At 38.6% G+C, this 15,008-nt stretch overlaps 2 protein-coding genes across 6 annotated transcripts in view; one reads left to right on the top strand and one right to left on the bottom strand.

Moving 5' to 3' along the window:
- The window catches only part of ERI1 (exoribonuclease 1), a 30,386-nt gene extending 25,637 nt beyond the window's left edge, over nucleotides 1-4,749 (top strand). For 3 of the 5 annotated variants that reach the window (XM_024251406.3, XM_009243544.4, XM_054561191.2), the window contains one exon: nucleotides 1,183-2,591. In XM_024251406.3, coding sequence (XP_024107174.1) covers nucleotides 1,183-1,425 — 243 coding nt within the window. In that variant the 3' untranslated portion in view covers nucleotides 1,426-2,591. Of the gene's footprint in view, nucleotides 1-1,182; nucleotides 2,592-3,951 lie in introns of those variants that run through there. The other 2 variants (XM_063726512.1, XM_024251405.3) reach the window with 1 other exon arrangement.
- Nucleotides 4,750-14,033: 9,284 nt separating this feature from the next.
- On the bottom strand, nucleotides 14,034-14,388 carry LOC129047902 (small ribosomal subunit protein uS14). Its single transcript, XM_054520145.2, has one exon. The coding sequence runs from the start codon at nucleotides 14,339-14,341 to the stop codon at nucleotides 14,171-14,173; it is 171 nt and encodes a 56-aa protein (XP_054376120.1). The 5' UTR covers nucleotides 14,342-14,388; the 3' UTR covers nucleotides 14,034-14,170.
- Between the last annotated feature and the right edge of the window lie 620 nt (nucleotides 14,389-15,008).

Raw genomic sequence — 15,008 nt, 5'->3', positions numbered from 1 at the left:
AACAAGTTTTTTCTTTTTTTCTTTTTTGAGATGAAACCTCACTCTGACACCCAGGCTGGAGTGCAGTGGAGTGATCTTGGCTCACTGTAACCTCTGCTTCCCGGGTTCAAGGGATTCTTCTGTCTCAGCCTCCCGAGTAGCTGGGATTACAGGTGCACACCACCATACCCAGATAATTTTTATATTTTTAGTAGAGATGGGGTTTCACCATGTTGGCCAGGCTGGTCTCGAACTCCTGACCTCAGGTGATCCACCTGCCTTGGCCTCCCAAAGTGCTGGGATTACAGGCATGAGCTACCACACCCAGCCAATAATTCTTAAAAGTGGAGGCACATATTGGAATTTGGGGAGTGTGAGGGTTTTTTTGTTGTTGTTGTTTTTAATTTGTCAAGGAACAGGTTTTTAAATAACTTGAAAAATATCACACCACATCATCTTTCATTCTTAATCTTCATTATCTTTAGCCATTCAAAAAGGCTAGTCTTTTTATCTAAGAAATCAGTCAAGTAAAGTAATACACTGTAGAAAAATACCATGTAAAATAACTAATTTGGTTTAAAAAGGTAGATCTTCAACTTACGTGTCCTGAACAATACATTCCCTTTAATAAATTATTTTTAAATTAAAAAACTGCAGAGGTTTTAGATGTCTGAGGATTCTGTCTGTGTTTTCAGCTAAAACTCTAAGATCATATTTTAAAGCTCTGAAAATTTCAGGGTGTTTTTTTTTTTTTTTTTTTGATGGAGTCTCGCTCTGTTGTTCAGGATGGAGTGCAATGGCATGATGTCAGCTCACTGCAGCCTCCACTTCTCAGGTTCAGGCAGTTCTCCTGCCTCAGCCTCCCGGGTAGCTGGAATTACAGATGTGCACCACCACGCCTGGCTAATTTTTTTGTATTTTAAGAAGAGATGGGGTTTCACCATGTTGGCCAGGTTGGTCTCATACTCCTGACCTCAAGTGATCTGCCCGCCTTGGCCTTCCAAAGTGCTGAGATTACAGGCGTGAGCCACCTTGCCTGGCCTGAGTTTTTTATTTGCCTTATTTGACTGGGGGTATTGCCCTTTGCCTAGCTTTATTTAGCTATTAGTGCTAATTTTCAGTTTCTTATGTTTCAGCTTAACTGTGGCTTATATTACAGTTTAGAACACCAAAGAATTATTTACTAAGCTGTTTATTTTTCAGGTTCCTAGAAGCCAAACCAAACTGACAATAATGCTTGAAAAATTAGGAATGGATTATGATGGGCGGCCTCACTGTGGTCTTGATGACTCTAAGAATATCGCCCGAATAGCAGTTCGAATGCTTCAGGATGGGTGTGAACTCCGAATCAACGAGAAAATGCACGCAGGACAGCTAATGAGTGTGTCCTCTTCCTTACCAATAGAGGGCACTCCACCGCCACAAATGCCGCATTTTAGAAAGTAACAACAGTTTTGTGTGTGGATCATTCCAATTGAAGTTGCTATGAAGAGGTAGCAGATGAATCTCATTGAATTAGTCCTATAGTGCAAACTGTAAGCACCTTAAAACATTTAAAGTCTTATTACAGGTGATAGAGATAGATACATGTATGTGAACAGATTTTGTAGGAAGGCATACTGAATTCTTTGTCACCAGCACTTTTGATATGAGCAGTATTCGTTACATAGTAACAGTTCCTGCTTAGAACTGAATTTTATAATTTAAGGTGTTCAAGATATATTCTTTTTGGTTTTAAAATGCAAAATCTTATTGGCTGTTCTCTTGAATGTCATATCTTACCGGTGTTTAAATATGTAATGTATTTCTTTATTAACATCACTAGATGAAACCATATCTTAAAATGCAGAAATGATTGGAAGGTAGGTCTTATCTAGCCTTTGGATTTCAAGAATATCATAGTCCTTTTGATTTTCAAAGTTTATATGTGAAGTTCACCATGTATGTGGTGAATTTCATAAGGTACTTGGTATACATATCTGCCTATGTTTCTTTTCAACTCATAATTGGAAGAATTATGATGGATTATAGGGTCTGGTTAAAAATTCAGTTACTGAAGGAATTAATGAAAACTCAGAAGAAAATACTAAAAGGAATATCATAAGGGCTGTAGCTCAAACTTCATAATACATAAATCACTAGGGTCTTTTTGGATTTGGTTGTTTAATTCGCCTTCCTTTTTTGACATATATATGCCTTAATTCTTAAATCTGAGGGACCATGCTTTGAAATAGACTGAAAATTAAGGGTCACCACCTAATTTTACTTTGTATTCAGTATCGTAAGTGAGGTTAATAAAGTCAATACTTTTCTACCACATATTATGTTTTTGTTATTAAAAAACTTCATTGGCCACCAGTGAAGTTAGTCAATAAAAGACTTGTTTTTCTGATTTTACATAGTAAATGGCTGCTAAATATTGAGTAATTCTTAACTAATTCTAAAAACTAAAATGTGCATTTCGACTCGATAAGGTAAAACTCTTATCTAGAGGCTAAACCCATGTATTTTCAGAATTGAATTTTTCTCCTTGTAGCTTTCAGGGAACAATTTCATTGACGTTGCTTGCTTCCTGCCTTTTACCTTTTAATAAAAATTGTGATGCTACTTTATTCTAAAGATTTATATTTTATAACCAAATGAATTTCCTCAAAGGTTTCCAAACCTATATCATACGGGGCGAAAAGCAGGAAAGTAGACATTTTTCTTGGCGTGGGAATTCTCTACATAGGGCGGTAGATTTCTTAAGCCAATAAATTTCTGCTTTTGAGCAGTAGTCATATAATCAGTATCATAAAGAATAATGTGTAAATAACAGAAGGCATATGAATGTGTGGTGTTCCTAGATGAACTGTTACAGATTATAGTAAAATAAGGAAATCTAAGTGCTTTAAGTTTATACAGTTAACTCTTAGGATAAGAGGGATGTATGCTGAGGTGTTTGTGAATCCCAGATAGCACTGTACGATAACCTGTAAAGTATTACCAAATACTGAATAGCTGAAACTGCAATTGGAAAATCTGATGATGACAAGGAAATACTACGTTTCCAGTTTTTTTTAGCTCTATCTGCTAATTTGTTTGCCTATTTTCACTTTTGCCAAGTACCAAAAAGCTCATGTTGTATTTCTTTTTAAGAGCTTCAACGTTATAAGCTCTCAATACCCTATTTTGTTGTTGTTGTTGTTGTTGTTTGAGACAGAGTTTTTGCTTGTCTGCCAGGATGGAGTGCAGTGGTGCGATCTTGGCTCGCTGCAACCTCCACCTCCTAGACTCAGGTGATTGTCTTGCCTCAGCCTCCTGAGTAGCTCAGATTACAGGTGCATGCCACCACACCCGCCTAATTTTTGTATTTTTAGTAGAGGCGGGGTTTCACCATGTTCGTCAGGCTGGTCTGGAACTCCTGACCTCAAGTGATTTGCCCACCTCGACCTCCTACAGACGTGAGCCACTGCGCTCAGCCATAGATTTTACTGTCTTAACCCATTTTAATTCCTCTGTTGAGTCTCTGTCCTCCCCTCCAATTTGATTTGGGATTTTGCTGATGAGATGATACTAAACATTGAGAGTATTGCTTTTTACTCTTTTATTGTGTTGTCTTTGAAAGACAAATAGTACAACTTTTTACAAGGAAACACATAAGAGATGGATGTCCACGAAAACAATATTAGTTTATTCTATTATTGTTTCTTCTTCTTAATAGTTACTTAGTATTTACAATTTATTAATTATTAGCTGTGTTAATTTTTATTCTGTGCTTCATATGCTCTGACATTGACATAGTAGATTTCTGCTGATTTTTTTCAAATCCACAATCTTTATAACCAACTGAAGTATATAATAGAGCATTATATTTTATCTTTATTTGTGTTCTGTTGGATCAAGTATTTAATTAACATTTGCTCTGAAAAAAAATGTTTTTGTGATGTGTCTTTGTTGCCTTGAGATAGATCCGTTTATCCTGCCTCCTAGGGAGAAGTTTCTGCCTGGATTGAAACAAAAAAACACAGGAGTCACAAGCGTGTTACCTATTAAAAGAGAGAGACGGTATCTCTGAAGACTAATTAAAATGGTAATTTTTTAAAAGATGTGACCAGTTGACTTTTAGTATATCACCCCAAGTATTATCCCCAAAATGATAACGCAAAACAGAATAATTTGGAGACCAGGAGAAAAACTGGTAGTCGGATTACTGGGGAGTGGAAGAAGCACAGGTGGTCAAGATAATAATGCATGTTTGGCCTCAGCTGTAGGTAGAGGTGCCAAGGAAACTACCTGCCTCACAGATGAGCACGCACGGGTGCATTGTCAAAGTCTGAGAAGGATGTATTTTACTTTGAAGGAAGACTTTCCGTTTCTAAGCTACCATGGAGAAGTATAAGCTCCTTGAGACCAGAGACTGTGACTTCTGCATCTTTGATTCCAGCAACATATGATAAAATGTTTTGCACATAGTTAAATCCAGCGTTGATAAATGAAGGACAGCATTACATCTTTTTTCTATTATACTTAGAAATTTCCTCTTTCTTCTGCACCACCAACCTGTGTATCAAGCCTCTCTGCCCCACAAAGCTTCCAAAGCCCATAAATTTGTTAATCTAGAGCAGGGGTCAGCAAACTGCCACCCATGGGCCAAATCTGGCCTGCTGCCTATTTTTGTATGGCCTACAAACTATGGTTTTTATATTTGTTAATGGCTCAAAATAATATTTTGTATAATATGAAAATTACACGAAATTTTAGTTTCTCTAAATAAAGTTTTGGAAAGAACTACCATTCTCATTTGTTTTCCTGTCATCTCTGACCACTTTTGTGCTACAGTGGCAGAGTTGAATAACTGCATCAGTGGTACCATCTGGCCAGCAAGGCCAAAAATACTACTGTCTGGCCCTTTATGGAGAAAGTTTGCAGACCCTTACCTCCCTTATCTAATGCAATATATAAGTTCCGTCAACAAACAAGAAATGGCGACTGTGATGAGAGCCTAGAGCTGAGTGTTAAGGTACAATAATGATACTTGCATCAAACATTTATTGAACACTGTTAAGTACTTTACTACATTGTTTAATAAGAATCTGGTGAGGGAGAGAGGCATTCTCTCCAGTTTACAGGTGGGAAAATTGAAGTCCAGAGCGGTTAACTTGCCAAAGTTTAAGTAGTGGGAGCTGTAGACTCTGGCAGTCTGACTTGAGCCTTGCTCTTTACCCCTGTGCTGTGCTGCCTCCCGTTGTAGACTTTGGCTTAACCTGATATTCCAGGAACAGGTAGGTTGTCCTAGGTAGAATAAACATCTTCCTGCTACAGTTTAAACTAGACATTTTCAATGCGATTGTACTAAATGTTGCAAATCAGGAGGTAATTTGATGTTCATTCTTGGAATGAAACAATATACTGTTAACTTCTAATGTAACCAGCTCTAAGGTTTTTTCGGAGATGGGGATAAGTGGAGAAGGAGAAGGATTTTTGCTTTAAAATTTCCTGCATGTTGTTGAGATGAAAAACGTTAGTGTCTTGAGTATAATGACACAGAGGCTAAAGGGCTTAAGCTTGACTGATGGATTAAGAGGTGGAAGTACTTGTTTTTCTGGATTCCTTACCAAGACTTGGGTAAGGGGCTGATGCCTGAGGCTTTAAACCAGATCTGCTTTTCTACTTGCAAATGAATGTTCTCAAGGTAAATTTCATTAGATTTGTTTTAGGATGAATACTGCTCAGTCATTGTGGAGCCACAAGGCATGCTTCATTTTATTGCACTTCTCTTTATTGTACTTTGCAGATACTATTTTGTTTTGTTTTGTTTTTTAACATACTGAAGGTTTGTGTCAGTCCTGTGTGGAGAAGGTATTTGTGTCATTTTCCCAAAAGCATACGTTCACTTCATGTCTCTCACATTTTGGCAATTCTCCCTGTATTTCAAACTTTTTGATTATTATTATCTCTCTTAGGGTGACTTGTAATCAGTGACCTTTGATGTTACTATCATGGTTGTTTTGGGGCACCACAAACCACACCCATATAAGACAACGAACTTAATTGATAAATGTCTGTGTTTTCCCCATCGCTCCCGCTTCAGATCTACCTATTCCCTGAGACACAGTATTGAAATTAGGCCAATTAATAAGGCTACAGTGGCCTCTAAGTGTTCAAATGAAAGGAAGAGTCACATGTCTTCCACTTTAAATCAAGAAATGATTAATCTTAGGAAGGCATGTTAAAAGCTAAGATGGGCTGAAAGCTATGCCTCTTGATCCAAATTAGCCAGGTTGTAAATCCAAAGGAAAAGTTATTGAAGGAAATTAAAAGTGCTGCTCCAGTGAGCACACAAGTGATAAGAAAGCAAAACAGCCTTATTGCTGATGTGGAGAAAGTTTTAGTGGTGTGGATAAAAAATCAAACCACAACATTTCCTTAAGCCAAAGCCTAATCTAGAGCAAGACTGTAACTGTCTCATATTCTGTGAGGGTTGAGGGAGGTAAGGAAGCTACAGAAGAAAAAACATTGGAAGTCAGCAGAGATTGGTTCATGAAATTTAAGGAAAGAAGCTGTCTCCATAAAACAGTGCAAGGTAAAGCAGCAAGTGCTGGTGTAGAAGTTATAGCAAGTTATCCGGAAGATCTAGCTAAGATAATTGATGAAGGTGGCCACACCAGACAGCAGGTTTTCAATGTTGATGAAATAGCCTATTCGAAGAAGATAACATCTAGGACTTTGATAGCTAGAGAGAAGTCAGTGCTTGGCTTCAAAGCTTCAAAGGATAGACTGATTCTTGTTAGGGGCTAATGTAGCTGGTTTAAGTTGAAGTCAGTGTTCATTAACCATTCTGAAAATCCTAGGACCCTTATGCTAAATCTACTCTGCCTGTGCTCTATAAAGGGAACAGCAAAGCCTGAATGACAGCACATCTGTTTACTACATCATTTACTGAATATTTGAAGCCTGCTATTGAGACTTAGTGCTCAGAAAAAAAAAAAAATCTTTTCAAAATATGACTGCTCATTGACAATGCATCTGGTCATCCAGGAGCTCTGATGGAGTTGTATAAGGAGATTAATGTTGGTTTTAATGCCTACAAAGACAGTATCCATTCCGCAACCCATGGATCAAGTAGTAGTTCTGGCTTTCAAGTCTTATTATTTAATAAATACGTTTCATAAGGCTGTAGTTAGCATAGGTAGTGATTCCTCTGATGTATCTAGGCAAAGTCAGTTGAAAACCTTCTGGAAAGGATTCACCATTCTGAATGCCATTACAAGCATTTGTGATTCGTGAGAGGAGGTAAAGATATCAGCCTTAACAGGAATTTGCAAGAAGTTGATTTCAGTCCTCATGGATGACTTTTAGGGGCCCAAGACTTCAGTGGAAGAAGTCACTGCTGATGTGGTGGAAACACCAAGAGAACTGGAAGTGAAGATGTGACTGAATTGCTGCAGCCTCATGATAAAACTTGAGGAATTACTTCTTACAGATAAGCAAAGAAAGTGATTTCTTGAGATGGAATCTATTCCTGGTAAAGATGCTGTGAACATTCTTGAAATGACAGCAAAGGATTTAGAATATTACATAAGCTTAATTGATAAACCAGTGGCGGGGTTTGAGAGGATTGACACTAATTTTGAAAGAAGTTCTGTGGATAGAATGCTATCCAACAGCATGATAAAGAGAAATCTTTTGTGAAAGCACAAATATCAGTTGATGGAGCAAACTTCATCGTTGTCTCATTTTGAGAAACTGCCACAGCCACTCCAATCTTCATCATCTACACCCTGATCACTCAGTAGCCCTCAACATTGAGGCAAGATCCTACAACAGCAAAAAGATTATGACTTGCTGAACACTCATGATTGTTACCTTTTTCTAGAAATTCAATCTTTAAATTAAGGTATATATGTATTTTTTAGACATAATGCTTTTGCACACTTCATAGACTATTGTTTAAATTTAACTTTTATATGCATTGGGGAGCCAAAACGTTTGTGTGAGTTGCTTTATTGTGATACTCCCTTTATTGCAGTGGTCTGGAACTGAACCTGCAGTATCTCTGAGGTATGCCTGTATATAGTATGATCAAGAACAAGTTTAGAATACAGGTCCTTCTTTTTTCTATTGAGTAAAAGAACAAAAGAGGAGCAAGCTTATGATTTTCTGTTTGCTAGTGTAGCGTGGCACACCATCACTGGTGATGGCAGATTGATGGAAGGCAGAGGTTGAGCCTTCTCCTTCAAGTGTCCATTCTTGCTTGCCGACTCTGCACCTTTGAACATAGACCTGTTTTCCCTTTGGATTTATTTTTGTCGGTGGGACCATGATTATCACAGTCACATAGGATTGAAACCATGAAACTCATAGTCCCTCCTTCCCCCTTTTAGCACAATGTCCTTTATTTTCCAGTCACTTTATCCTCACCCCAGCCTCTGTTTTCATCATTGCTACACAGACTATTGCTAAAATTTAACTGACTTCTCTCTTGCCGTCTCTTCCTATATACCACTGTCATAAAAAACCTTCCTAAAATGTTGCTTTGCACACTGATCTCAGAAGCCTTCACATTTCTGATGGGATAAAACTCAGCTCTCTGTTGGCATATAAGACCCTTCACAGTCTGATTTCTGTCTGCCAACTTTTATAGTAGCCATCTGCTCTGGGGTAATAGTTACTCCCCTCACCATCATACTCGCATTGAGTTGCGTGTGCACCATCCTACTTCTGTCTCCAGGAAGTTAGCCCTTCAGTCTTATTCTCTTGATTCTGTTTTGTTAAAGACCTGCTCTGATTTCAGCCTTCTCCTTCCCAGACAACCCGGACCTTTGGCAACAACTCCCTCTATTTGTTCATTGCACTTTTGTTATATTCATTGGGCCCTTCATTTGTGCTGCAGAGATTCATACGTACTGTATTGTTGGGGTTTTTTTCTGTTTCCCCAACAGGGGTGTAAATTATTCAGGCACAGGTTCTTACTTGTATCTCGAGAACCTAAGACACAATGGGTGCCTTAGTTAAAAATAATTAGTGATGGTAAAATATATCCTCTAAGGTTAGTAGCTGTTCCTGAAATTGCAAAAGGTAGTAGTGTAAGTCCTGACTGCTGTGATGAATGAGTTGCTGCTTTGGCAGAGTTACAGATATGAGCTATCCCCTTTTCTGTTACTGTGTACCATAAATAAATTTTTAGAGGCTCTGTCTCGAGTAGAAATGTTTAATCCCTGTCTATGCTTGACTTTCCCCCTAGGTGCCAGGAAAAGCAAACAAATGTTAAGCTGTCCTTCCTGGTAGTTCAGTCGGTACATTGCTGATTAAAAAAAAAAAATCTGCTCCAAGTATCTTTGGCCTGAAAAAGGTCATTGGTTGCCTTTCCTCTGTGTTGAGCACTGATTTTTCAAACTTTTTTGCACAAGTACTCCCTAATACTTAAAAAAAATTGTTTGAAAAGGAAACTGTACCTATTTGCACGTTTAAAGCTGTTCCTAAGTTCATAGTATAAATATTGACATTTAAAACAGGCTTCATTATATAATCAGTGGAGTCTACATACCATAGGAATTTAGTACCATTATCTACATAGAAAATACATAAAGGCCTTTAAAATTCCTCTTTCTCCTGGAACTTGTATTTTTGTTGCAGTTCTCCCACAAGGTTTTATTCTATGTAATACAGTAGTCCCCTCTTATCTGTGGTTTAGCTTTCCATGGTTTCAGTTACCCAAGGTGCAGTAAGAAGATATTTTGAGAGAGAGAGAGACCACATTCACAGGACTTTTATTGCAGTATATTGTTATAACTGTTCTGTTTTATTAGTTATTGCTATTAATCTCTTACTATTCTTGATTTATAAATTAAACTTGATCATAGATAAGTATAGGAAAAAACATCAGGTTTGGTGTTATCCAAGGTTTCTGGCATCCTGGGGTTCTTGGAAAGTATTCCCTGTGGATAAGGGAGTACTGTACAGCAAAACTCCACCACAATATCTAGGTAGGACCCCAAAAAATTGAGTTGTGAAAATATGGGGTCATATTATTGCAAGAATAATGAAAATATATATTTTAGTTTGTACTGTCACACAAAGATACAGAAGTAAAGATTTCGTGAAACTGACCGTCATTAACTGACCAGTCACTAAACTTAGAAAGTCCCCATTGGTGACAAGGCAGTCACTTTCTAGCCGCCGCCGCCACCACCACCACCTGCCATTTCAGAGAAGCTTAACGGCTTTCAGCTCCTGTGTTTGAGCAGAGGCTCTGGGCTGGAGTACAGGGACCAATTCCACTACATCCAGTTTTCATCTTATAGCTTGTCATCCGGTTTTACTCTATATTTTTATGCCTGAAAGTCATTGATCATACTATCATACATCTTTGCAACAAGTGTGTATACATTTAAAATTATATATGGCTGAGTGCAGTGGCACATGCCTGTAATCCTAGCACTTTGGGAGGCTGAGGTGGGTGGATTGCTTGAGCTCAGTTCTGGACCAGCTTGGGCAATGTGGTGAAACCCTGTTTGTACAAAACATTCAAAAACTTAGCTGGAGGCCGGGTGTGTTGGCTCACACCTGTAATCCCAACACTTTGGGAGGCCGAGGTGGGTGGATCACGTGAGGTCAGGAGTTCGAGGCTAGCCCGACCAACATGGAGAAACCCTGTCCCTACTAAAAATACAAAAAATCAGCCGGATGTGGTGGTGCATGCCTGTAATCCCAGCTACTCGGGAGGCTGAGGCAGGAGAATCACTTGAACCCAGGAGGCGGAGGTTGTGGTGAGCCGAGCTTGTGCCATTGCACTCCAGCCTGGGCAACAAGAGTGAAACTCTGTCTCCAAAAAAAAAAAAAAAACTTAGCTGGGCGTGGTGGCACAAGCCTGTAGTCCCAGCTATTTAGGGGGCTGAGGCGGGAGGATTGCTTGAGCCCAGGAGGTGGAGGCTACATTGCACGGAGATCTATTTATTGTGACCGTAAGGATGTGTTGTTTCTTCTGTATTTACTCTGTCATTTGCATAATGGATCAAGATATAAATATATTAAAATTTTTGGAAATTCTTTAATGAGATAATGTTTTTACAATTAGTTTATATATCTGGATTAATATGACATTGCTAGAATGAAAGGGGGTCCAGCATCAATTCTATAGCTTTACCTAAAAGCCTTTTACTCAGTTCTTTAATTTCCGTGACAAAAATCACATTGTGATCTGTGATGATAAATCATTCTTCAGCTGACAGCATGATTAGTTTCTTGTTTATTTTTGTTGAAAACAGGATTTTTGAAAGGTGCCTAACTTTTAGAAGTGTTTACTTAGAATTTACTCATTCTCATATTTGGGGATGTAAACCCAAAGGGCATTACCAAGACTATCAAATGATTATTCATTATACCTGTTACACTTTAACCTAGAAAACCTTTATTTATTTCAGTATATTCATAAAGGGTTGGGAAAATCCAACCTGTTACTTTCAAAACACCTTTTAGGATATAATACTCTTGGTACAGTTAGTGCTTTAAATGTATTTTTATTGTATGTTTCATCAAAACCTTGGAGCTACAGATTTAGTCATTCAATTCATGATACATGTTCATCATATAATGAAATCAAGCACAATATCCATGTCATGAATCAAATCAGATTGAGTTTGTCAGAAAAAGGTCTGACTTGAAAATTCAGGTTGTTACTGAATTTTGAACTTACAAAAATCATTAAAAACCATCACAGAACACCTTTTGTAAATGATTAGTGAAAACAGTCAAGATTTAAAATTTCCCTTATTTAACTTATAACAAGTCACAGTCATCTGTGGCAAAAACAAGTTATTTACGAAGCAAGTTAGGTTGATGAAAGGCAAGATATTCTTTCAATAAAGGTGTGTATGTATACTGAACTAAGGTATTTGGCCTTTGGTAGAATTAAGAATCAAATAAAATTCTTTAATGTTAATAATACTAACTTTTACTAGGATTACACTTTTCCTATAGAATGTTATCCTGCTAAAAACTAACTGGCAGCTCTCTAGAACCTAATTTATTTTCTGTTAAGAGGTAGTAAATATTTCCCATTTCATAAGATGAAGTAGATTCATATTTGGCTATTTGGAGTAAATATTTCACAATATGATTGTGGTCAGTTTTTTCGTTTTTTTGTGAGCAGTTTTGTCTATAGGTTTTATTCAGTGCATCGTGAAAATTCTGATAGTCCTGAAAATTATTCCAAGTACAATTAAAATATTCAGCATCACTAAACTCTTTTTGTTTTGACTATCCAAGGGTATTTTTCCTTCCAGTTAATGATTGTTCTGTGGATGAGTTTTTAAATAGTTGAAAAAGTAACTTAGAAGAAAAGCTGTTTGTAGCAGTCAGTATTTCTTACCGATGCTTGCCGCTTTTTGCTGGTGGGACCTCCACCAAGAGTGATTTATTTCTTGGCAGGAGTCTTGGAGAGGGAAGTGGCCAGTTTGTTCAATAAAAATCATTACTTTCACTTTACCACATATTCACATTTTGAATATCCTAACCAGTCTCCAAACATCCCCATTTCTAAATCGCCTTTTACAGAAGTTTAGAACGGGGAAAGTCACAAAGCCCTAAGGCCTTAAGCTGACTTGAGGGAACTTTCCGGGTGGTAGGAGGCTTCTGCTTTGTTCTCTGTGTTCGCTAATGTCTTGGGGCAGCAGTGCCAAGTGAGCTGGGAAGGTGAGTGGTGTCTTTGTTTTGTAGAACGGAAGAAATAGTGTGGATGCCACGGTTTTGCTTTTGTTAGAGGGCTGTATGAAAGCTCAGAATTATCTTAAATTCCAAATTAATTAGGTCATCCTGTAAAATTACCCTTGCTGAGGCACCCCTTAGAAAGTTTCAAGGTGGCCCTAGGGTTAGACATATCCCACATGAAGACCTCTGGTCCAAAGTGTTGAAAATTTCTGTTATTTTTGTATGTTCATGAATATTTTCATCAGTAATATAGTGTGTGTGTGTGTGTGTGTGTGTGTGTGTTCACATTTGATAAGGTTCTTGTTTAGGCTTCCTTAGCGCTGAGAAAACGAACTTAGTCTTTTGTAAGGAGAGTGGAGCACAAACCTGCCCCTGCCTCATTGTCAAGAAGCCTCTCCATCAGCCCGCCAGCACCAAGCCTTTTGAGTTCCCTTTGATAATGTCAGTAACACCTGGGTTAGCATTATTCCCATCTCGGTCTAGTGCTTGCTCAGTCCTGGGCCATGCTGAAATTGCATGCATACAAGGTATAGTGTGATGAGACAGTTTTCAGTGCAGACAGCTGAGCCCCCAGTCACTTGCTCCGCTGAGTGTTTCAGCGATTACGCTGCACTTCTGCTTGCCTGCCTAAAACGCATGAAGAGTACAGTGGGGGAACAATGGGCATGACTTTTGTTCATTCTGTGTGTCTAGTGAGGAAAATATGAGAATTCCAAGCAACAACGTATTAGTGATGATTCTGGAAATTCAGGAGAAACAGGTAAAATATAAAGAAACCTTAAGTCGTAACATTTATGTTGAATCCTGCATTCCTTACTACAGGCAACTTCCTTGTGTTCTTCCACTTCATGATTTGGTAGGAGAGTAGGAGGGGGAGCTTTTAAAAATCAGGTGTGTTGAAGCACACACGCTCTTCTCATCGGCACATGGAACATTCTCCAGGGTTGACCATAGGTTAGGACACAAAACAAGTCTCAAGAACTTTTAAAAAATCGAAATTGTGTCAAGCATCTTATCTGACTACAATGGAATTAAACTAGACATCAATAACAAGGAACATTCAAAACTAAACAAACACGTGCAAATTAAACAACATGCTCCTGAATGATCAATGGGTGAAAGAATTAAGAATGAGATTTAAAACTTCCTTGAAACAAATGAAATAGAAACACAATGTACCAAAACCTACCAGACACAGCAAAAACAGTATTGAGAGGCAAGTTTGTAGCAATACGTGGCTACATTCAAAAACTAGAGAGATTTCTTTCATTCTTTTTAGACGGAGTTTTGCTGTTGTCGCCTAGGCTGAAGTGCAGTGGCGTGATCTCGGCTGATTTCAACCTCCGCCTCCCGGGTTCAGGCGATTCTCTTTTTTTTTTTTTTTTTTTTTTTTTTTTTTTTTTTTTTTTTTGGTTTTTTCAAATGTTTATTTTATGTACAAAGAATTATCATGGTTTTTCACTGAGTAGATGCCTCGGATAATCCTCTGAAGGAAGATCATTTAGTCCAACTTAATGAAACCGATATCCTTCGCGTACTGACGGAAACACTGGCGGCACATATTGAGGCCATATTTCCGGATCAGACCGTGCCGGTTTGAACAGACGCGACAAGAGCGAGAACCCTGGCCGAATTTTCGCGGGTGGCTCCAGTACAGCTGCTGGTGACCCATCTTGCTCTCAGCAGTGCAACGAGGTAAAAGCCAGGCGATTCTCTTGCCTCAGCCTCTCGAGTAGCTGGCACTACAGGCATGCACCACCACGCCCAGCTAATTTTGTATTTTTAGTAGAGACATGGTTTCACCATGTTGGCCAGGCTAATCTTGAACTCCTGACCTTGGGTGATCCTCCCGCCTTGGCCTCCCAAAGTGCTGGGATTATAGGCGTGAGCCACCGCGTCCAGCCAAGAGATTTTTAAGTGAACAACCTAACAGTGTACCTCAAGGAAATGGAAAAGCAAGAACAAACCAAACCCACCTGCGGGAAAGAAATTAGATGTAGTAGAATAAAATAAGCATTAGGAATTCCTCAAGGCCAAGAGAAATCTCTGCACAGAAAAGAGAAGGAACTTGGGGGCTGCATTGCCAGAATGCCTCACCCAGTGTATGTTTCGTACGCTGTGTCCTTGGTCCTCACTTTGTGATAATTTCTCCCTGTGGCACACAAGATTTCAACTATCCCTTCTCTGCAAAAGGTTCCTAAAATCTATTGCCCTAACCTCTCTTTTGAGTTCCAATTTCTTGAGTATTTCATAGGTGTCACCAGCGTTTTAAATTTTATACATTAAGAAACAAACCGATGCTTATTTCCTCAACTGCTACACCCTCTCCTGCCTCCAGC

The sequence above is a fragment of the Pongo abelii genome, chromosome 7 (genome assembly GCF_028885655.2).
Source record: "Pongo abelii isolate AG06213 chromosome 7, NHGRI_mPonAbe1-v2.0_pri, whole genome shotgun sequence".
Lineage (NCBI taxonomy): Eukaryota > Metazoa > Chordata > Mammalia > Primates > Hominidae > Pongo > Pongo abelii.
This window is presented reverse-complemented; position numbering and strand designations above follow the sequence as displayed.

What these genes read in the sequence shown, in the direction of transcription:
- LOC129047902 (XM_054520145.2), bottom strand. Translation starts at nt 14,341, where the DNA reads ATGGGTCACCAGCAGCTGTACTGGAGCCACCCGCGAAAATTCGGCCAG.